General features: G+C 42.0%; 1 protein-coding gene across 6 annotated transcripts in view; it reads right to left on the reverse strand.

The window, feature by feature from the left end:
• TPCN2 (two pore segment channel 2) overlaps positions 1 to 17,739 on the reverse strand; it is a gene marked incomplete at its 5' end in the record, with an annotated part of 60,341 nt that extends 42,602 nt beyond the window's left edge. For 5 of the 6 annotated variants that reach the window (XR_014590409.1, XR_014590410.1, XR_014590411.1 and 2 more), the window contains 18 exons: positions 632 to 703; positions 1,004 to 1,103; positions 2,836 to 2,885; positions 3,516 to 3,644; positions 3,732 to 3,791; positions 4,113 to 4,232; positions 5,032 to 5,118; positions 5,484 to 5,565; positions 5,882 to 5,979; positions 7,085 to 7,149; positions 7,523 to 7,588; positions 7,897 to 7,996; positions 9,629 to 9,701; positions 10,162 to 10,268; positions 12,123 to 12,239; positions 12,862 to 13,039; positions 14,282 to 14,380; positions 15,598 to 15,653. Coding sequence is in view for 2 of the 6 variants with exons in the window: in XM_083863913.1 (XP_083720039.1) it covers positions 632 to 703; positions 1,004 to 1,103; positions 2,836 to 2,885; positions 3,516 to 3,644; positions 3,732 to 3,791; positions 4,113 to 4,232; positions 5,032 to 5,118; positions 5,484 to 5,565; positions 5,882 to 5,979; positions 7,085 to 7,149; positions 7,523 to 7,588; positions 7,897 to 7,996; positions 9,629 to 9,701; positions 10,162 to 10,268; positions 12,123 to 12,239; positions 12,862 to 13,039; positions 14,282 to 14,380; positions 15,598 to 15,608 (1,614 nt within the window). Of the gene's footprint in view, positions 1 to 631; positions 704 to 1,003; positions 1,104 to 2,835; positions 2,886 to 3,515; positions 3,645 to 3,731; positions 3,792 to 4,112; positions 4,233 to 5,031; positions 5,119 to 5,483; positions 5,566 to 5,881; positions 5,980 to 7,084; positions 7,150 to 7,522; positions 7,589 to 7,896; positions 7,997 to 9,628; positions 9,702 to 10,161; positions 10,269 to 12,122; positions 12,240 to 12,861; positions 13,040 to 14,281; positions 14,381 to 15,597; positions 15,663 to 17,633 lie in introns of those variants that run through there. The other variant, XM_083863912.1, reaches the window with a different exon arrangement.
• Positions 17,740 to 20,270: the final 2,531 nt, after the last annotated feature.

A 20,270-nucleotide genomic window follows, 5' to 3' on the forward strand; every position in this document is an offset into this window, starting at 1 on the left:
AAATTAAGGTACCCTACAAAAACCCATCAACAACAGCAAAACCAAACCTACCCAAGTACTTCTTTGCCCCACCACAAAGACATGGTTGCAAAGCCAGAAACTCAAGAGTTGGGAGAACTTATGTAATGGACATCACACATTGTGATCCACCCTTTAAACATGTTTGTTGAGTTTATGTTCTGCACAGACACACCTATAAACAGGATGGCAGAGGCTCTTAAACATGTCCAAACATGCCACCTCATGACCTTCTCAGCCAAAAGCAATTTTAAAGTTGTTTTGCTATTTAATTTAACATAAGCAAGGCAGGGTAATGAAAACTGGTCTACGTTTAGCGTGGACAAATTTTTCTTTGAATCCACACTTACACAAGCTAAGGCAAACACTCAAAGGAAGTTTTAATCAATATTTTAAAGATACTTCTGGTGAAGGAGGCAATGCCACTGTATGCTGGCCATCACAAACCAGTAGTTTATTGTGGCTTTCCAAGACATGCCCTGGAGAAGAACTGGCTAGTTAAGGTGAAATGTTACTGCTGGTGGTGATTGCACAAGAACCTCATTAACTCTGTTGGTGACATACCCTTATTATACTATAACAAAGGAAATTACAATCTTGCATCATGACTTACCACAAGGATTCCTGCAAAGGCTCTTAAGTTTTTCACCAAATCCAGCAGCGTAGTAACAACCAGAGCCATGAACTGAAACAGAGGAGAATTTTGTACCTATGACATTCAATCACACTTCCAATCCATACCAAATTTTTACTAAAAGGAGAAAGAATCACATCAAGAGAACCTGCCTGCTCCCTCACCAGAGAAAACCAGCTCAAGAGACAGTGATTTCATGAGGGGCTGTGCAAAAGCCAGGACAGTGAGAGGTCAGCTATTCCACTCATGTGCAAGAGAACTTGCAACCTACACATTATTCTGAAGGGAATCTAACAAAATTCATAGCTTGACCAATAAAACAAGCCGAGCTGTGGAGGAAAAAGCAGTCACCTTCATGTTGGGGATAATCCTCAGGAACCTGAACACAATTAGCATGTTCACCAGCCTCACCATGTCCCACAGGGATAACAAGCCCATGAACTCAGGTCTCCTAGGAAAGGCAGAAAAAAAGTAACAAATCAGAGGAACAGCTCGTGACAGGAAGGCACAGTTAAATCTACTGGGCTACAGGTAATTGTAAATACATTGATTTACTTAGCAGCAATCTCAGCTACAGTAAACTAGTAACTGATGAAGGAAGGAATCCCTTTAGCCTGGGCTGTTAAATATGTACAGAGAGCTCTTTGAAGTGCATGTTTGTGCCTTCTGCTGGAGAGGAGGCATCAGAGAAGGTCCTTTCAGAAAACAAAGTGACTCTAAAGGCCTGCTAGAGGCAGATACTGCAGGAATTTGCACAAAGGTGGGCATTAATCCTTCAGGGTACGCCTGGCTGGAGAAGGGCTCTGAAAACACCACCAGGTTAAAGGACAGTCCTATCAACCTTCTTCCTTATGTGTTAACATTCTGTGGGAGATGGGCATACACTTCAAAACCCAGCCCTGAATTTTAGCTTTTACAGGAACATGCTGAATGCTTCTTGGCTGGAAAGGGAGGCAGGTGGTGGGGATCTAAAGCTGCTAATGACCAAGGTAACACTGATGCTAAATCATGACTTGTACCTCCAGTAATGAAAGAAATTATTTAAGATAACACTGCATAGAAGGCATATTCTAGATAACAGCAATATCATTGTCCTGCCCTGAAAGTGGTGGTTGCTTGGTCTGTGGATGTAACAGCAGCACACATTAGGACTCAGAGAGACTCATCTGAGTTGTGATCTGTCTGCAGTGACTGACACCAAGACCTAACAAGAATTATTGGTGCAAACAACTGCCCACATTTAAGAATCAAACCCAAACATAATGATAGCATCAATAATTGACATCATTAGTCTGTAGCAGTTACTCTTCTGGCAACCACACCTCTGGGTGATAGGAATACAAGTAGTATTCAAATATAAACCCTTCTAAAACCATTAAGGTCTGACTTGTCTAACTCTCTTCAGAGATTCTAGTGTAAATTAGGAGAACTTCTTCATGGCAACTTGACAAATATACTAAAATATCAGGGAGTGCCAGCGTCTTAAGCGTGAGCTTGCATGAAGACACAAAGTAACAGAATTTGTTATGAATCACCCCTGAAGATTCAAGAAATCTTCCAGAATTCCTTTGCCTTCCTCTCTTCTTGTGGAGATAGTTTTCAAATTTTAAGAGGAAGCAATGATTTTTATGCTTTTTACAGAAAAAAAAAAAAGAAATCAGGATAGTTTTCCAAAGGCAGTTTGAACTTAAGAAAATCAAAACACAACTGCTTGCTATTAAAATATAGACAAATAGTCTAAGTCCATGGGGATAGTCTTACTACATTTTATAGCATGAAAAAACCTCACCCTTCAATCTTCAGCAGCTGTTTGGGAGTTCATATAATTGGATTTAAGGTCAATCTGATACTGAAACGTATTAGGTTGTGTCTGCTGCACCAAATTCCCACTCCTGCACCCCTGGTAAGCACAGACCTGCCAAGGTATTATTTTAAATCAGCTTACAATTAAAACAAATGCATCCTTCTCAGAAGGGCTAAACAGAACTCAAAAACACCAGAAAAAAAAGAAAAATTCTTTCACTTACCCATATTGCATGGCCTCTAATGACCACAAGGGTGTGAAATTCTATCAAATTTGGTAAATAAAAGACTAGGCTGACAATCACAGCATCATGACATGTGTATGTATGACTGTGTGTGTGCCCCCCCTCAAAGGGCAGCAAGTCACAGAGGTTACTCACCAGCCAGGGTGTGGAAATCCATACACAGCAAAAGTTGCAATCTCCAGAATCTTCAGTTAGGAAAGAAAAACAAAAACAAAGTCAGAACTTTACTTTGTAACTCTGAGGTCCAGAAATTATGTAAGCTTCTTGACAGGAAACATTTTTCAAGAGCTTTAAGCCACTAATTCAACTCACGTTAAAGCCCTGAATTGTCATATTTGCCTAGTTATTCCCCAAACTAACCAAATGTACATAGAGCATCCAATAGTGACTCATAAAAGGATACACAGTGAATCCCATTAACCAAGAATTTGACCTCATCTGCCACAGGGGCATCAGGCTTTGACGAAATAATTATTACAACAGTCTGATAATATTTTTTAAATTTAAAGAGAAAAGTGATTTTAAACTATTAAACAGAATGCCTCAAGCAATTATTCCAAGAGCTGAATTTTTCCAAGTAAAATTTTCAAGGCTTCTTATCAGGAAAAACACCTTTTCCATGGATTTAAATAGGGCTATCTTCAGAACATAAACCCTAAGACAACCATGTACCACCACGTAAACTTTCCAGCCACAGAAAACCCACATTACTGGCTCATATTGTTCAGCTCAGTGGTGGAAAAAAGCAATCCCACCAGCTCTTGTAGTTCCCCAACCAACAAACCCAAGAATGTGTAAGCTAACAAAGCACTCACCAGCAAAATTACAGTCAGAAGTCCATCAAATCTGTTGCTGGGGTAAGACAAGTATCTCTTCAAGCCCATTGCTAAGATCTTCAGCAGCATTTCCAGCAGGTAGTATAGGATGAAGAAGCAGTTGATAGCCTTCACCCCCCACAAGAAAAACAACCATTAGAACAGCTGACATCTCAGGGAACAGCAATAACTGCATGGGATATTGTTGCATCTTACCCCCAGGAAGAAGTCATCTCTTTCAGACGGCTGCTTATCTGCATCCAGCACCAAAACCACCTTAAACAAAAAGTATTTTTCCAATCTACTGTTTTACTGCTACATTAAGCAGATTTTAAAACACAAGAACAGCCTTTCATGCTTTGCATAGACCTTTTCAAGCAGCTCAAAATACATTTTTAACTGCAAGTACTCCCTCTTTAACCCTTTGCATGACTTAAGCATGCCAAAAACTCAACTGCTAGAAAAAGCAGCTAAAGAAAAAATTAAAGAACAAAACCAGACATTAAATCTGTAGCAGAGAAAAACCAAAAATCAATGACAAAAAGAAAAGGAAAGAAAACCACCAGGCCACAACAAAAAAAAACCCCCTTTACTTACACAAATAGATATAATGTTTGCCAGGGCTACCACATTCCCCAAGTAGCCAAAGTAGGGATGGCCAAAGGCAAACTGCATTTTCTGCATAAAATGGGATTGGTACTCTGGACTGGGAGGGTGCTGAAAAGAACACAAAGGATTTGCTGAGTCACAAGGCACAAGCATTTAAAAAATAATAAAATAATTTTAGAAACACACCCCCATCTCAGATTCTAAAAACCCCAGAGAGTTTCAAAGCAAAACTTCAGTGCCACAGGCTAATTTTGACATTTCATCTGGAAAATGTTTTCCAGCTGTGGCTATTAGCAGCAAGAGATCATTCCTGATTAGGGCACAACAGAAGGCAATGGAAAAGAAGGGTGATAATCCAACCTCTCTCCAATGCCCCAAGCAAATAAACTAAACACCAAGCTACTATATGTGTACACTCCTTTCCCAATGTTTAACTCAGAAGTCTTAGTTACATCCAAATATAGAGAACATTTCCTAACCCTCAAATAGTTTCGTGGTTTTTGGGGTTTTTTTTCTCCAGGTGAGGAAAACTGCTTTCTGCCCATCTTCCCTTGAACACTGAGAGAATCCACATTTTGTTCTTCATTCAGGAATTGGAGAACAACAACTTTGAGCTATTCTGGCTGACCAACTCACTTTAAAATGTTGACAGAATAAACAAAGGTACATTTTGTATGTTTAACACCACCTAGCAATCCCAAACTAATGCTGTAAAAGCCCCCAGAGCAATTCTGTTTGTGGCCATAAAAGCAGCTCACAAAAAGCTTAAAAAATCCATACCATGTGATTACACCTTGTGTTCACATGTTGCAAAGTTTGTTTATACACTTTAACAGAGTACTCTCACTTATTTTTGCACAAGACCAGACAACTTTTGATGCTTTAGAAATGATGATCACATACATACTTGCTTAATGGCATCTTTGTCCAGTTCTTCAAAGAGCTTCTGGAACTGGGCAGCTGATAGTTGGTCACAGGAGTACATTTTGAGCGACTTCACATGAAAGAGAAACATTTAGATCAACATCTGCAACAGGAACATCTGCAGAGTTTGCCAAAAACCCCCTCAGACTACCTTGGAAATCCAGGAATAAAGATGTGATTCAAGCTGTTTGAGTAAGGTTACATATTTCTCTGCTTTAACACAACACTGCCAAGTGACTGAGGACAAATCTGGCCTTTTCTATTTTTCCCCTCTGGGATCACACGCTCTTTTGACTAACTCAAATCTTTAGTCCTTGCATTAATGCCACTATTCTGTTATGATCCCAGGAATGCTGCAACAGACGGCAGAGCTCTGGATTTGCTAGTCAGGATAGATAGTCACCAACATAAAGGCTAAGAAATTCCCGTTCTTACTCTCATGATGGCTTGCTTGCAGCGAGAATCCATCTCAGCTTTCTGCAGCACCTGCAGTAAGGCCCCAACACTGACACAGGACCTATTTAAAAGAAAACAGAATGGGCCCTGCTACAGGTAACTTTATAGATGGCAAAATGAGCTGCTCCAAATGTATTCCTGCTTCTTTCTCATTTTGAAAAGCAAATAAAACTAGAAGTAGGAAAAAAGGAAGACTCCCTAAGAGTCACAAACAGTGTATTATGAACATCCAGCTACAGAAAAAATAAATGAGACGAGCCATTTTCAAGAATGGATCCTCAGTAAACATATTAAAACAAAACAAGAAGACCAAAAGTCTACTTTTTTTTTTTTTTTTTTTTGCTAGATAATCTAGTGTTTCAAGACCCTTCACTTACTGTTGAGCACTAGCAGGAGTCTCTTTCAGGGAAGACAGCACCTCGAACGCAGCCCGGATTCCCAGCCGCCTCCTGAAGAGGGAGGACTGAACTGATTTCTGAGCAGTAAAAACACCACAGAGGAAACAATTTACTCACACTTCAGGCACTATTGTGTCCCATGGCCAGATAATACACTGACCCTTGGGCACACATCCCAGATCTGTGATTAGAGATCAGAAAAGCAGACTGCCCTGGGCCTCACTCCCTCCAAGAACTCTGTGTACAAGGAGGAAGGAAGAAAGTAAGCAAACAAGTCCCTGGAATTCAAGTAAACATCCAGGTTTATTTTCAATTCTGCAGTGCATAGGCATATGCCTCTTCCAGAGGCACAACAAAGCTCAAGCATTCACAGAAATTTACACTACTGTGCAGAGAGAAGAGTTATCAGAGAGCTTGTTCTACTCCAGCTTCTTGCCTAAAAGCACAAATCCAGAGCTATGGTTTTTCATGCTTTTTTATTACAGTAATCACTTTCTAACTCAGTTACTTATTAACAGTCAGATTATGTCATCCTGTCATGTAAGAAAGAAGAAAACTGAGAAAGAAGGAATGGAACAGAGGAGGAAAGGATTACCAAAAATCTGTTCTGGACCTATTCTGTTTACACACTGCTGAGCCACATTCCTTCTGAGTAATATTGCCTTGGGCTTATTATCCAACTTCATCTTCTCTCTGGAACTCTACTAGAAAAGCTACTGGGCCAGTCTGGGTAAGGCCTGGTGTAGTAGGAGGTGGCTATGGCAGGAGTATCGGGACTGAATGATCTCTAAGGTCCTTTCCAACCCCATAATATTCTCTGATCTGCAACAACAGCTACTTAAACAGCACAGCAGATTTCCTTCACACAAACCAAACTGAAGCTACACAGCCACTTGTCCTTGTTCAGTCATACAAAAGCTTTTTGGGGTTTTTTTCCTGTAATAGTCAAAATTGCAGATTCACAGCATACTTGGAAATATGCAAGCAGGTCATTTTGTCACAGAAGGGGATCAAGCTGTAACAGCATATAAAGGGAAAAGTATCTGCATCAAAAAACAATTAGCATCTTAAAACTGCATCTGCAACCAGAGTGGGAGGGCTCCTTTAATACACAGATGAAACTTAATTCTTCAAATGTTTAAGGTTATGGCAGAACACAGAAGTTAGGAACGCTTTACTCACCAGAAGGTACCCTCGAAACTGGTTGTATATTATTGCTGTAAGCAAATTCATCAAAAACAAGTTGCCTATTGGAGAAAAAGAGGCAGTAAAAATTTACTGAAAAACACCTACTTCTCAGAGAAGTTCCAATCTGTGCAGAAAATCAGATGTAAAACTCAAAGAGGGTTAGTTTTCTTGTGTTTGATTTCCAAAACTGTTTTAATGATTGAATATGTCGTGATGTATCCATTCCCCTGTGACATGTTACCAAAGAACTCCAAACTATAAGTACCTCCCAGGAGAATGATCTCACAGACACTACCCAGTAACTGCAAGAATCAAAAAAACTGAGAAATTAATGATTAAACTTCCCTGGAGAAATAAAACACTGCAGATGTTATGCACAGGTGTCAAAAAATTGATGTGCATTTACACTGCTGAAGACAAGAGGTAACTTACCTAACACAGTGAAGAGGATGAAGAAGATTGAATAGGCTCGATTCTTTGAATATGCAGGTATCATCACTGTATCAAATTTAACAAAAACAGGAAATCATATTTTAATGCTTGAGATGCACAGCAGAGACTCCTATGAACTCTTGGGAATTGGTAAAAGCTTTCATACAGCTGGACTTTGGACTGGCACATATAATTACACTGCAGAAAGGCCAAGAATCAAGTTATTAAAGGCATGAAAAACCTTTACACAACCTTCCTCCGGCTGTACTAAGAGCCATCAGCTGAAAGAATTGTTACAACAGTCTGAACAGAGCAATCTTACTCTAGTGTTCTTCAAAAGGAGAGGCAAGAATTATTTCTGAAAGACTGCTCACCATCAGGATTATTTGCAGTAGTCAGCAGGACCAGCAGTGACGTCAGGGAATCCGGCAAATTCCGGAAATACGCCACCCACTCCTTATCCTGCTGGTTATCCTAGGCAGAGAGGCGTTCATTGTTAGGAGAAATACCAAGGAATCACTGTCTTACCAAAGAAGGAGGAGGGGGGGAAATTAATTTTTTTTAGAATGAACATCAGTCAACAGTCAATTTCTTACACACGTAACCAAATCTACCCCATGGGAAAAGCAAAAGACAAACATAATAATTAAGAGAATGTGTATGAATACAGAGCAATCACGTAACTTATTAACAGCAATTAAAAACCACAAGGGAGAAGAGGAAGCTCCACACAGAAGTTATGTGTAGTTAGCACCTCAGACCCAGGAAGGACAAACTGACAGTATAGGACTCAGAACCTTCATCAAAAACACTGGGAGGCTGAACTTGGATCCTCTACATATTTTTTTTTTTCCCCCAGAGGTCAAGAAGAGACAGATAAAAAAAAGATGCAGAGTGCAAACAACACAAACATAAGTCAGGCAGCACAGGACAAACAGCTCCTGAATGTGCTGCAAAGATTGGAATACGTAACCCTAGAGGACATACACAAGACAAGGCAAAAATGCAGAGTCATGAATTCCATTAATAAACCTACTTTTAGACCTTGCCTGCAGTATCTTGCTGTGTTAGATAAAATTAGTTTGCATGGATGTCAGAGCAGCACACCAAAATAGGAAGTCCACTTTCTAATTTGCTATTTTTTACCTCAATGTACACGAAAGTCACTACTTTACATATACAATTTATAAATATACATCTGCTGGGGAAGCTCATAGCTGAAATTAGATGTGACAAACAAAGATAATACAAAGGTCCAGAAGGCAACTAACAGTGGGAAAACAGACCTCTGCTTCTAATTCCAAAGATTCTGCAACATGGGAATTCAGGGAAGCTGCTGATCATAAGGAAGACTAGAAGCTGGCTCAAGTGCAAATTAGAGTAGAAATGAAGGTGAAAAACTGAGACTAAGAACAGGACCAAAATTACTGGGAGAAGGATGCAAGAAATATTTGTGTTCACAGTAACATATTTATAGAAGGCCTTAAAAAGTAAGAATTAAAAAAAGCCAAATGACCCGAGAGTGATAAATTAAGATACAGAAAGTCTAGAAGAGAAAGAACATAGCAAGATTTCTGAACACAAAAATTATTTTAACCACAAAATTTCAATTTTGCCTTTCAGAAGAAGGAAGAGAAAAACGAAAAGGCAAACCCAAAGGGATCAGAAACCAAAACTAGTACAGGCAAAAACCTACCAGGGCATGGCCAGGGATACCAGTATTGAAAGGTGAGAAAACACAGAACAAACTAAAGTTAGCAAAAAGCTAGATAGGGAAGAGAAAAAAAAAGAAATGAGTGATAATATAAATGAAAAAGTGGTAAGAGCTTTGGAGACAGAACAGCACAGAGGGTTTCAACAAAAGCAGAGAAAGTTACTCACGGGATCAAACTGGATAGATGTATAAGGAAGTCACCTGTATACATGAACACTATGCACATGTTAGAGCTCTCCCAATGGACTTCAAACTCAGCACATCTGACAATGTGACCTTTCTCAGGGAAAACAAGTTTCACTAGTCTGACTATAAAACTAGACAAGAAGCAGCTGTGCAAGTGCAGAAAAAAGGGCACCCAGATCTACCAAAGTAGGAGTGGAATTGATTACCTTTGTTCGAGCAAAGAGCAGCATGGCAAACATGGTGAAGAGAGACAGATGAACAGCCAGTAGTAGAAGAACACTGTTGGAGAGAAAATATATCCAAGTATTAACAGTAACTTTATCTTATTCTTAATATACTCTGCTAAAAATGCAAAATGATGCCATATAAAGAAAACCAGGGGTGTTTTGAAGAAGTTATATGGAGATAACAGGAGGAGATCTGAGTTTGGATACAAAATAAAAATCACATTTATGTGCTCAGTTCTTCCCTTACAAAAGGGCTTAGAAAAGCAGAAAACTTCCCACTCGACCAGCATTAAAAAACCTATGTCACTTACACAGTCATGTCAAAGTCTAGAGATCCTGTACAGACTAAAGAGAATCAAAAAGTTACCACAACCTTCACCCTCTGTGACCTGATCTCACTGATCACTGATCCAGAAGGAAGCTGCTCAGCTGCCCCACACCAGAACACAAAGGGAAACAACCCTTTGCTAACAACCATCCTCTGAAAGGATGTTTTCTGTGCTATCACCCACCTGGCCATTTCAGGCAACGTGCTGTTGATGCTTTTTAGAGTTTTCTTCATCATGGAAGAATTCTGGAGAAGGAAGAAGGGACGAAGGATTCTTCTTATTCTCACACTCTGCAGAAAACAACAGATCAGACACTGAGTTCCTGCAAGACTGGCAGCACAAATACTTTGAATGCAAGTTTGTCAAAAAGCAATTGACACACACACACGGACAAACCCAACAGCGGAACAGAAGAAGAAGTGAGCTCTGCTCTTCTGAGCTCGCAGAACACCAAAAAAGATTCCATACCTCATTAAAATTGAGAGGAGAGATTGCTTTAAAAACACACACTGACATTTCAATAGTCTCATCAGGCCACTAATTAGAAGATAAATTATTATCTTCTTATTTATTATTATAAATAAAGATAACTTTATTGCTCAGCAGACATAACAATCCGGCAAGAGATGGCATTTTTGTATTTTTCTGCCAAGGTCCATCTCAAGAAAGGGAATAATAAAAGAGCTACTTTCAATAAAAACAAATATATATGCTAAAAATAAATGCTTAATTTCAATTTTCAGACTGTTTGCTTTGTAACTAAAGGGCCTGTTTATTACTTAGCAGTTTCTGTCTCTGACAAGACTCAAGCTGCAACTGTTTTTTTTCCCCACAACGCTACATCAAATAATCTTTTTGATTCCTGCAGTCAAGACATTTGCAAGCCTTCAATTTATTCCTATCACTTATTTGCTACTTCAAGTGTTTCAGCATTTCAGATCAGCCTTCCGTGCGCAACACTTAGCAAAACATAAAAATCACCTGCTTTATTTCTATTCTCTTGTTCATCCATCCCAGCAGTTCAACTGCTCCTTTTGCCACTGCCTTGTGTTGGGAGGCTCCTGTTCAAACTATCTGTCCACTATCACACCAAGATTTTACATTTTAAGATCATGTCTCTCTCATTCACTTCCCAGCATTTTTACCACATTAGTATTTTCTTAACAAGGATTGAAAGTGCACAACTAATTTAATGTAAACCTGTGGCAGACAAACCAACTGGGAGAGTGCAGTATCACATCAAGGAGGGCACTTCTAGAACCATTTCCAAACCTGATGTTCCTCTCAGGATGTCGCAGCAGCCCTCTTGTTAGAGGGCAGAAATGAGCCCAGACACAGACTTCTTGTTTATTACAGCATGAAAAGGGTCCTGGTTTATTCCCCTTTACAGCTCAGCCATCCTGACCCCAACCATTCCCTGACTCTGCTGCAGCAGCTCCTGCTGTGGGTTTCCCTTGCAGCCTCTGACTGCTGGTTATTCCCTGCTGAACTCTGACTGCAGGGATTGGTGTGAGACTGTGACTGCAGCTTTTCCCCAGCCAGATGTGACTGCAGGTTCCAACAACAGGCTCTGACTGCAGCCCCAGACTGACCCCACAGCAGGGATTTTCTTTCTCTCTCTCTCTCTCTCCAGGATCCTTCTTCCTCATCCTCTCCTGTTCATCATCCCTCTTCACCAGCTGACCCACTTCCTTTTATCACACTTATCTTTATTGGATACAGCTATCACTCATGGGGAGGGGCTGTTTTGGGTAATTAACACAGCTGTTACTTATCAAGGATGAGGTCACCTGTATTCCCTTCTCCTGTCAGGACATAACTGTTTTAAGCACAGCTTCAGGTTAGAAAGCAGCTGTTAAACTGCATAATTACCTTTTTCTTATACTTCACTACAGAGGCATTGCCATTCAGTCAAGTTAAGCATATAACTCTCCAACTGCACAACAAAATTGGGCAATGAGTTCTCCCTGCACCCTTCCACTGCTGACAGACTAAAGCAATGAGTGCTATTTAATTTTACCAACAAACACAAAATTTACATTAAGAAACAAACAGAATTCTTTGCTAAGCTACATTACACTAATTTTTTTCTGTGTTTCAGTGCATTATCCAGCCATCAAAGACCAAAGTAAAGCTGTTCTTACCTCTTTGCAGAAAAAACTCAGCGACACAATCCAATCAGCAAGGGAAACAATTAATGTCAGTATATAAGCCATCAGCCATTTGTTTTTCCAAAATTCTTTCCATCCAATTAAGTAACTCTGGACAAGGGAAAAAAAGGAGTAACCATAATTTACTTTAATAATAAAATCCAATACCCTAATAAGTCAGCACCCAATTTTTTCCCAAGTATTTGCAATTTTACATTAGTGCCCTTGAAAGGCTCTCCTTAAAATCCAAACAAAAATACATTGTTGAGGTTTTTTTTCTACAAGAACTAAAACAAAGTCAGTAGAAGTGGGAGGTGCACATAGGAACACGAGAGAAATCCTTTGAATGCAAGAAAATTCTCCACTTAAACATAAATAAATAAAAAGGGATTTTCCAAAAAGAAGCATCCCAAGAAAGGTCAGTTTCTGACAACTTTTATTTTGTGTAAATGAACTGACACATACTTAATATATACCCTGATTTTACAGCTTAATACAAGCAGCTAAGCCAAAACACTTTCACTCTTAGAAAAAAAATATTTCACTTCATTTCACACAATTAGGAAAATTAGGTTAAAAAAAAAGGGAATAAACATCTTAATTCAGTAAATACACACTTCCTAATCTTCCTGAAATGAGGCTCTAATAGAGCAAGGCGATTTCATCCTGCAAACACTTTCTACCCCACCCCTGCTGTCTCACTGACCAGCAGATGGAGGAGATAGATGCTCACCTTCACAGAGACATCAACCACGAAGACAAGGAAGCAGAGCAGCTCCAGGCTCTCCGTGAGGCCGCAGGGAGGATTCCAGGCGGGAAGGCGGTACCGCACGTCCGATGTGACGGTCAGCGAGGAAGGCTCCTCCACGAAAGCCAAAGCCAAGATGACAGTAATGGTGAAGCTCAAAATCCTGTTTGGATACAGATGAAATTTAAAAATAAAACTGACAAAATGATAAAAAAAAGTGGGTTTAACTCTCATACTCTGAGGGTCCAGCCTGGCAAAAAAATGGCTATAATAATTGGTGAGACTGCTCCTCGAGGATGTTTTGTAAATCAAAAGGTTTAATAATGAAAAAATAACAAAGTAACAAACGTTGCTGAAAACAAATAATGGAATAGAAGAGACCTCAACCTATGTCTTTGAATAAAACATGCTTCCAGATCAGGAAGTGCCTGTGATTCTTCAGGAATGCCCCAAATCCATCCCTCTTCTGTGATAGCTCCTGGGCTGTTCTTGCTCTGCCCCTGCTGAGAAGATGCTTCCAGAAAGGTGGCCTGAGAAACCTCAGACACCTTCTGGAAACCTCAGACACCTTCTAAGACATCTCAAAAAGCCTTTACTTTCTTTTGTGTTCTTTCTTAAGTACTAAGTGTTTTAGGAGGGATAACCTGGCCAACAGCCATTAGAGAGAGATATAGGGTTTGAAGAATGGAGACATGATCCAATAGATGCTTCTCTCTTGGCCTTGAGCCAATCCTTGTCAGAAGGCTTTGGAAGAATCTAGGTAAACTTCCTAATACATCAGAGGTAAACTGAACCTGTTTCACTATTTGGAAGCACCTGCTGAGGGTGTAGGGATTGCATTGCTACAAAAAAAAAAAAAACAAACAAGAAAAACCCATCCCAAAACGAGTCAAAATAATAACAAAATACTTACAGTAAAGCAATTTTCTTTGAAGCAAACCAAGCTTTATGATATCATATTTCACTCAAATGGGTCAGACCACAAGGCAGCACTTGACTAGCATGCTGTTGTCTGCACTGGAGATGTAACTGCTGACCACCAAATAACCTGAGGTGGTGTTCTTTTGAAACTAACAGCAGCAAACAATCTTGCTGGCATCCAACACGTTTAGAAATAGCCACTTTGAAAACTCTTAAGGCACAGGGCTATAAATCATGCTAATTAGAACACTCATACAACAGTCCTGTGGCATCCATATCATTACACTTCCATAAAATTTGCTGCTTTCCACTTCTATCATGTTCACATGTGGTAAATCCCCCTTGCTTCCCACAGTAAGTTCTTATAAAGGTAAAAACCCAATTATCTGTCTAACAAGCAAGAAAGATGAAGAGTAGTTTTTCAGAAAGACTAGCTCCTAGACAAAAAAAAAAAAAAAAACAGAGAGAATAACCAAGTGCTTACCACTGGCAAGTCCTGGAATAGTACCATCGATAAAGCCACAGGGATTTGGAGTCCACACGGTGATTTATAGATCGATACTGAAGGCAGGAAGCAAAAAAGCTAATTCAAACATTACATTCAGTCTGTCCCAAAGACAAAGATCAAGTGACCAAAGCAAACTAAATTAGTACATGCTCTTAGAGTATTATTAGAATTATTAGAAATTATTAGAGTATAAGGTCACCCATGACCACAGAGCTATTCTACATATGTGAAAAGGGGAAGATTTTAAAGAAGTTTTGCTATCTAAAGACCACACAGCTGCTCAGATAATTAAACTGTGTGCCAGGCATCTGAAGCAAGCACTGCCATAATTTCAAATAACAGCATTTGTAATAATTCAGTGAGTATTTTATGTACTTGTCAAAATAGTCCACCCACTTAATCCCCCCTCTCCAACATTCATTCCTCTCATGGATCTTCTTTTGCCTTTCTCTTCCAACAGGCCATAAGATCCAAACAAATTAATTCTGAACAGAAGAGACCTCGACCATGAATAAAACATGCTTCCAGATCAGGAACTGCCTGTGATTCTTCAGGAATGCCCAAAATCCATTCCTCTTCTGTGACAGCTCCTGGGCTGTTCTTACTCTGTTCCCACTGAGCAGATGCTTCCAGAAAGGTGGCCACACCTTAAATACATCTGACCCCAGAAACCTCTCAACCAAAAGCCATCTAGATGCAGCAAGAGAACTCAAGAACTGCCCTTCAGCATTTCCACTGCCTGGGAGAAAACAGGATCTAGGAACCTGCAGTAATGGCCAGTAAAGGAGAAGCAAAGAGACAATCAAGACTTCCAAAGGCACCAAATTCAGCTGAAGAGTTCCAGTGCCACACTTAAAGCCAGCCTTAAACTCTTAAGCTTTTACCAGCCCTTAAGATGTTCAAGTAGTCAGATGGAGAGGTAAATTACAGGGTTTGCTCAAATAGTTTCTCTTAGCAGCAGGTTAGTCACTATCAAAACACCCACAATCAAACCAACCCAAACAAATAAACAAGCAAAAAACCACTGTGAAAATCACTCCACAAACCAGCATGTCTTCTGAAACCCTTAAGGAGATTACTTCATTGTGGGGAAAAATATATTTCTCCTAGGCAGAAGTTCACTGAGACTTGCACACCACAGGAATTTGAAATTCTGATTTTGCTTTGTGAATCGAGATGGTGGTTTATAAATGTTGCCTGAACACAGAAAAACTTAAAAACTGGCAGAGAACGCGACAAACACCCAGCATGGGAAGCATAACATAACAGCTAACAAAAACATTTTTACTTACTTGTATTGCATCTTCAATAAATACTATGGCTTGATTTATATACAGGTCATTATCAGCTCCAGCACCTATGAAGTCAAAAAGAAATAAGAATCACCTGCTGTATTTTGGATAAACAAACTTATCAGTGAACAGAAGGTGCACAAGCACACTTCTCATGACAAAGGGCACTGTTCACACACAAAAAGAGAGAGTTCCAGCCACATTTGCTCTGTCAGCAGCACTGTGCATTACATCAAGTAAGTAATAATAATATCAAACACATCATGCATCTTTCTGTGTTTTTTAAAAAGGTTCTCTTTTAGGTTTAAGTAGCCAGATTACACTGATAACAAAACTAAATCACAAAACTACACAGAGACAAGTCCTAACAGGCAAAACAATGGAGATTCAAACTGTTCTTTGACAGAGTGTACAGTCAAATGAAGTCAGAAAAATCAGGCACTACTATTAAAGCAATTTTGGGTTTTGTTTAATAAAGATACTGTGGTTTAAAGTGATCTTGTTCCTCCAAAACCAACAGGAATCTCCAGTCATATGAGAACTAAATTAAGTGCTTTTTACATTTGTTGTGAGAGTTACTATTACCATACCAAACAGATCAGAGTTCAAGACAGAATAAGGCATGAAAGAACACAAATTGAAATAAAATACCACTAAATTAGTTACTATGCCACTGTTCAAAACTCATTATTAAGAAGTCTATTTGAAGATAGACACATAAAAAAATAAAGGCCAGCCACTCGTGTTTACCTAAATTAAGACCTTTCAGGAACTAACCTGGCATTTAAGCCAAAAAGAGAAATAAAGGCAGGTAAGGTCAAAATAAGGGAGAAAAAAAAGAGAGAGAGATAGAAAAAGAGATAAAAAACTGAGGGCAGCTCAAAATATGAAAAACATATGCTAGTGGAGCCTTCCTGCAGAGGGGAAGAGTCCCAAGGAGCACTTCATACCATCTCCACCAAGGAGACAGCAATCACAGCCTGGGATACAAGAGGGTAGAGTCCATCCCAGCAGCAGCACAATGCCCTCCTCCAGACACCGAGCAATGCCAGAAACACCACTGAGCAGAGCCACAGACAATTTTATGTCCCACATGATCCGGCAGCATCAATTTCCTACAAAGACTGCAAACGGTTTTTAAATGTCACCCTTTATCTGAGCATCAGCAACAACAGTTTTGTACTGATGCTGATATGAACAGAGAAAGATCTGAGCATAAACAGGAGGCAAGCCAGGCAGTAAAGACATTTTTTTTTTTTTTATGACAACTCACACTAGTGAGATAAAAATAAAAGTTGCTTAAAGGAACCATTAGCTAAAAGGATTGCAAGGCCAGCAAAAAGCTTTAGGTACTTGAAGCACACAGCAAGCCACGAGTGTTGATGCCAAGGATTTTGGAAGGGCAGAATCTAAGTGACTGTTCATAGCATAAAAATAAAACAGGGAAATTAGCCGAAAATGTTTACTTTAGCAATTTCTCCATGCATTCTACCACGGATATCCAACTTATCCTGCAACTCTTACTCACGGCAAGTGACACTTAGTCACGAGCGATGATTAAAGCACTGCCGGCTTTGGGCACACAGGACCCATCCGAGACCCTGGCACTGCACTAAAGAGCAATAAAAAGTGAACCCTTCCCTCAGGTGATGCGCCACCCTAAAAAGAGAGACCCTGAGGTCTCCAAAGGATTCCATCCCGGGGAAACTGACACGTCAGACCTACGACAGCCACCGGCTCCCAGAAAAACTTGTCAGCGCCTTAGAGGAAAACCCTAAAATTACATAAGAAACTACCGAAGCCGGGGCAGCAGCAGCAGCAGCAGCAGCGCGAGGCTCGCACCTGAGCCCGGCGCCGGTGGCTCCTGCCCTCAGCGCCGTCCCCGCCGGGAGCGGCCCGGGCAGGGCGGCCGAGCCCACCCAGCCCCATTGGGGGCTTCCCGCCCCTCCCGCTCCCGGGAGCGCCCCGGCTCTGCTGGAAAAGCGACAGCTCCTCCCGCTCCGGCGCCTCGGGCACCGCCCGCCCCGGGCACTCACCGTCCTCGGCGGCCGAGCGGGCACGGCCGCGCTCCCGCCACAGCCCCCGGCCCGCCCGCCAGCGCCGCGGGGGCAGCAGCGGCTCCGCCTCAGCGCCGGCCTCCATCGCCGCCACCGACCGCGCTGCCGCCGCCACCGGGCTGCGATGGGGCAGGACGGGGCGGGAACGGGGGGCGGGACGGCAGCGGGGCTCGGCCCGCCCGCCGCATGTGACCGGCTGCGGGGGAGGGCGGGGACCGCCGCCCCGCCGGGCTCCTCCCGCCCGCCGGGCTCCTCCCGCCCGCCGGGCTCCTCCCTTGGCCCCGGCCGTGCCCGCCGGGCGCCATTTCCCCCCGGCCCTGTGCTCTGGGGGCTGAGGCGGGCGGGCTGTGGGGAGAGACGTGGTGCTATGGGGGCAAAACAGTGTGGCGTTTTCACCCAAATTTCCGAGGGGGGATCCCACGCGCCATTTGTGGATTTAAAAAATGAGGATGTTGATTATGAGGAGTTGTATTTTTTTTGCCTGATGCCGGCTGCAGGCTCCCGCTGGGTGCCCCCGGGCGGTTCTGCGGGAGGGTTCCCGAGGTTCTGCCTCAGGGCTCCCGCATAGATCGCAGTGCTAAATGACAATTTACGCGGTCGCAGAAAGAACTTAATTTGCATTTTGTCACCCAGGTGTTCCATAAGCAACTGTGAGCTTCACTCATGTTGCTTTTACTGTTAAAAGGTGCTTCGCCTGCGCTGCTTGCCCGCTTTTCTCACGGCCCCCTTCACACGCCCTTCCGCGGGTCACTGTGCGATTTCAAAACAGGCATCAGGACAATGTGACAACACTTTTCTGCCACACACCGGGATCTGTGGCAGCCTAATGAAGAACACAAGAGTGTTATCAATCCTTCGTTTTAGTATTCCAGCCTGGAAAGTCAAAGCTTTACCATGCTTTGCTCTTTAATTGAAAGTTACGCGTTGTTTATCAAACTGAGCGCTCTTTACTTCAGTGAATATTTTACACATTTACTAGTCAAGACTGTTACAAGGTGACTCTTGATTGTACCAACCGGTTGAATTGCAAATAAAATCATGGGCCAGGGGGCAATGTCCACTGTGGACAATGGTGTTGCCATAGACCAGCTCTCTTTCAGGGATAACATAGTCATGATGTGTCACAAATTCAGCCAAATGACAAAAAATTGATTTGTCTCTACAGACCACCTTTATTTAACTGTGAAAAGGAATATGTATAGTTTTATATATGTTTGATAAATGGGGTAGCTTTTGCTTTCATCTGCACCACTCTTTAGTCAAAAATGAGTTTAAAACTGACTTCCAAATAAGTCAGGGTAAGATCCAGCTGAAGATAAAAAAGAAAACTCTTTGATGTTATCTTTACCATAATGGTTGTGCAGTGGATTGACTTGGGCTGCTCCATCACTCCCCTCCTCAGCTGGACATGGAGAGAAAATATGAATTAAGGGCAGGGAGAGGTCACTCTCTGAACACCATCACAGGCAAAGTGGAATCGACATAGCAAAATTATTTGAATTTATTACCAATCATCTCTAAGCTGGATAATGAGAAATAAAGCAAATCCTAAAAACAACTCCCTCCTTTCTAGGCTTCAATTCATTCCTGATTCTCTACCCTCTCTCTCAGTGGCGTGGGTGAGATAGGGCATGGGATTATGGTCAGCTTTCGTCGTTTCTGCCCCTGCTTCCTCTTAAGTCCTTCCCTTCCTTCAGCATGTTTCCCTCCCACAGGGAACAGTCTTCCACAAACTTTTACAACATGAGTCCTTCCCACGGGCTGCAGTTCTTCAGGAACAGCCTGTTCCACCGTGGGTTTCCCTCAGTGCCACAAGTCCTACCAGGACCCTGCCCCAGCATGGGCTCCTCTCACCAGGGGCCTGCATGTCCCTGCCAGGAGCCTGCTCCAGCACGGGCTCCTCTCTCCAGAGGTCTGCAGGTCTCTGCCAGGACCCTGCCCCAGCACAGGCTGCCCACAGGTTCACAGCCTCCTCTGGGCATCCCCCTGCTCTCCCTGGGCTGCAGGTGGGTCTGTGCATCCCTGTGCCCTCCCCGTGCTGCAGGGACACAGCTGCCCCACCGGGGGCTGCAGGGGAATCCCAGCCCCAGCTCCTGAAGCACCTCCTGCCCTCCGCTGGGTGTCTGCAGGGTTGTTCCCCTCACAGATTCTCACCCTGCTCTTCTCTGGCTGCAGCTACTTCTGCACAACACTTTTCTCTCCCTCTTCAATCTGTTATCAGAGGCATTGCTCCCATCACTGGTGGGCTTAGTCTCAGCCAGCACTGGGCCCATCCTGAAAGCTTCCAGAAGCTTCTCAAAGCAGCCACCTCTGTAGCCCTCCCCCATTAAAACCTGGCCACACAAACACAATGCAAGTTGCCTCCAGTTAAAAGTGAACATCATCAGCTACACGTCAGAATTATTTCCCATTCTCAGTAGGCAACAATGCACTGATAACATTGGAGTTAATTGTTGATAACAGTCGAGCTAGAGGCATCAGGTGGAACAGACGCAGTGAAAATTTCTGGATAGTAAAAGGAAAATAAGAGAGATCTGGTACAATCTGTAGTCAGCATTAGCAGGCAGGAAATAAAATGCAATTTGTACACGTGCTGTAAATGCCATTGCTAAGAAA

Source organism: Zosterops lateralis (assembly GCF_965231275.1).
Source record: "Zosterops lateralis genome assembly, chromosome: 6".
Lineage (NCBI taxonomy): Eukaryota > Metazoa > Chordata > Aves > Passeriformes > Zosteropidae > Zosterops > Zosterops lateralis.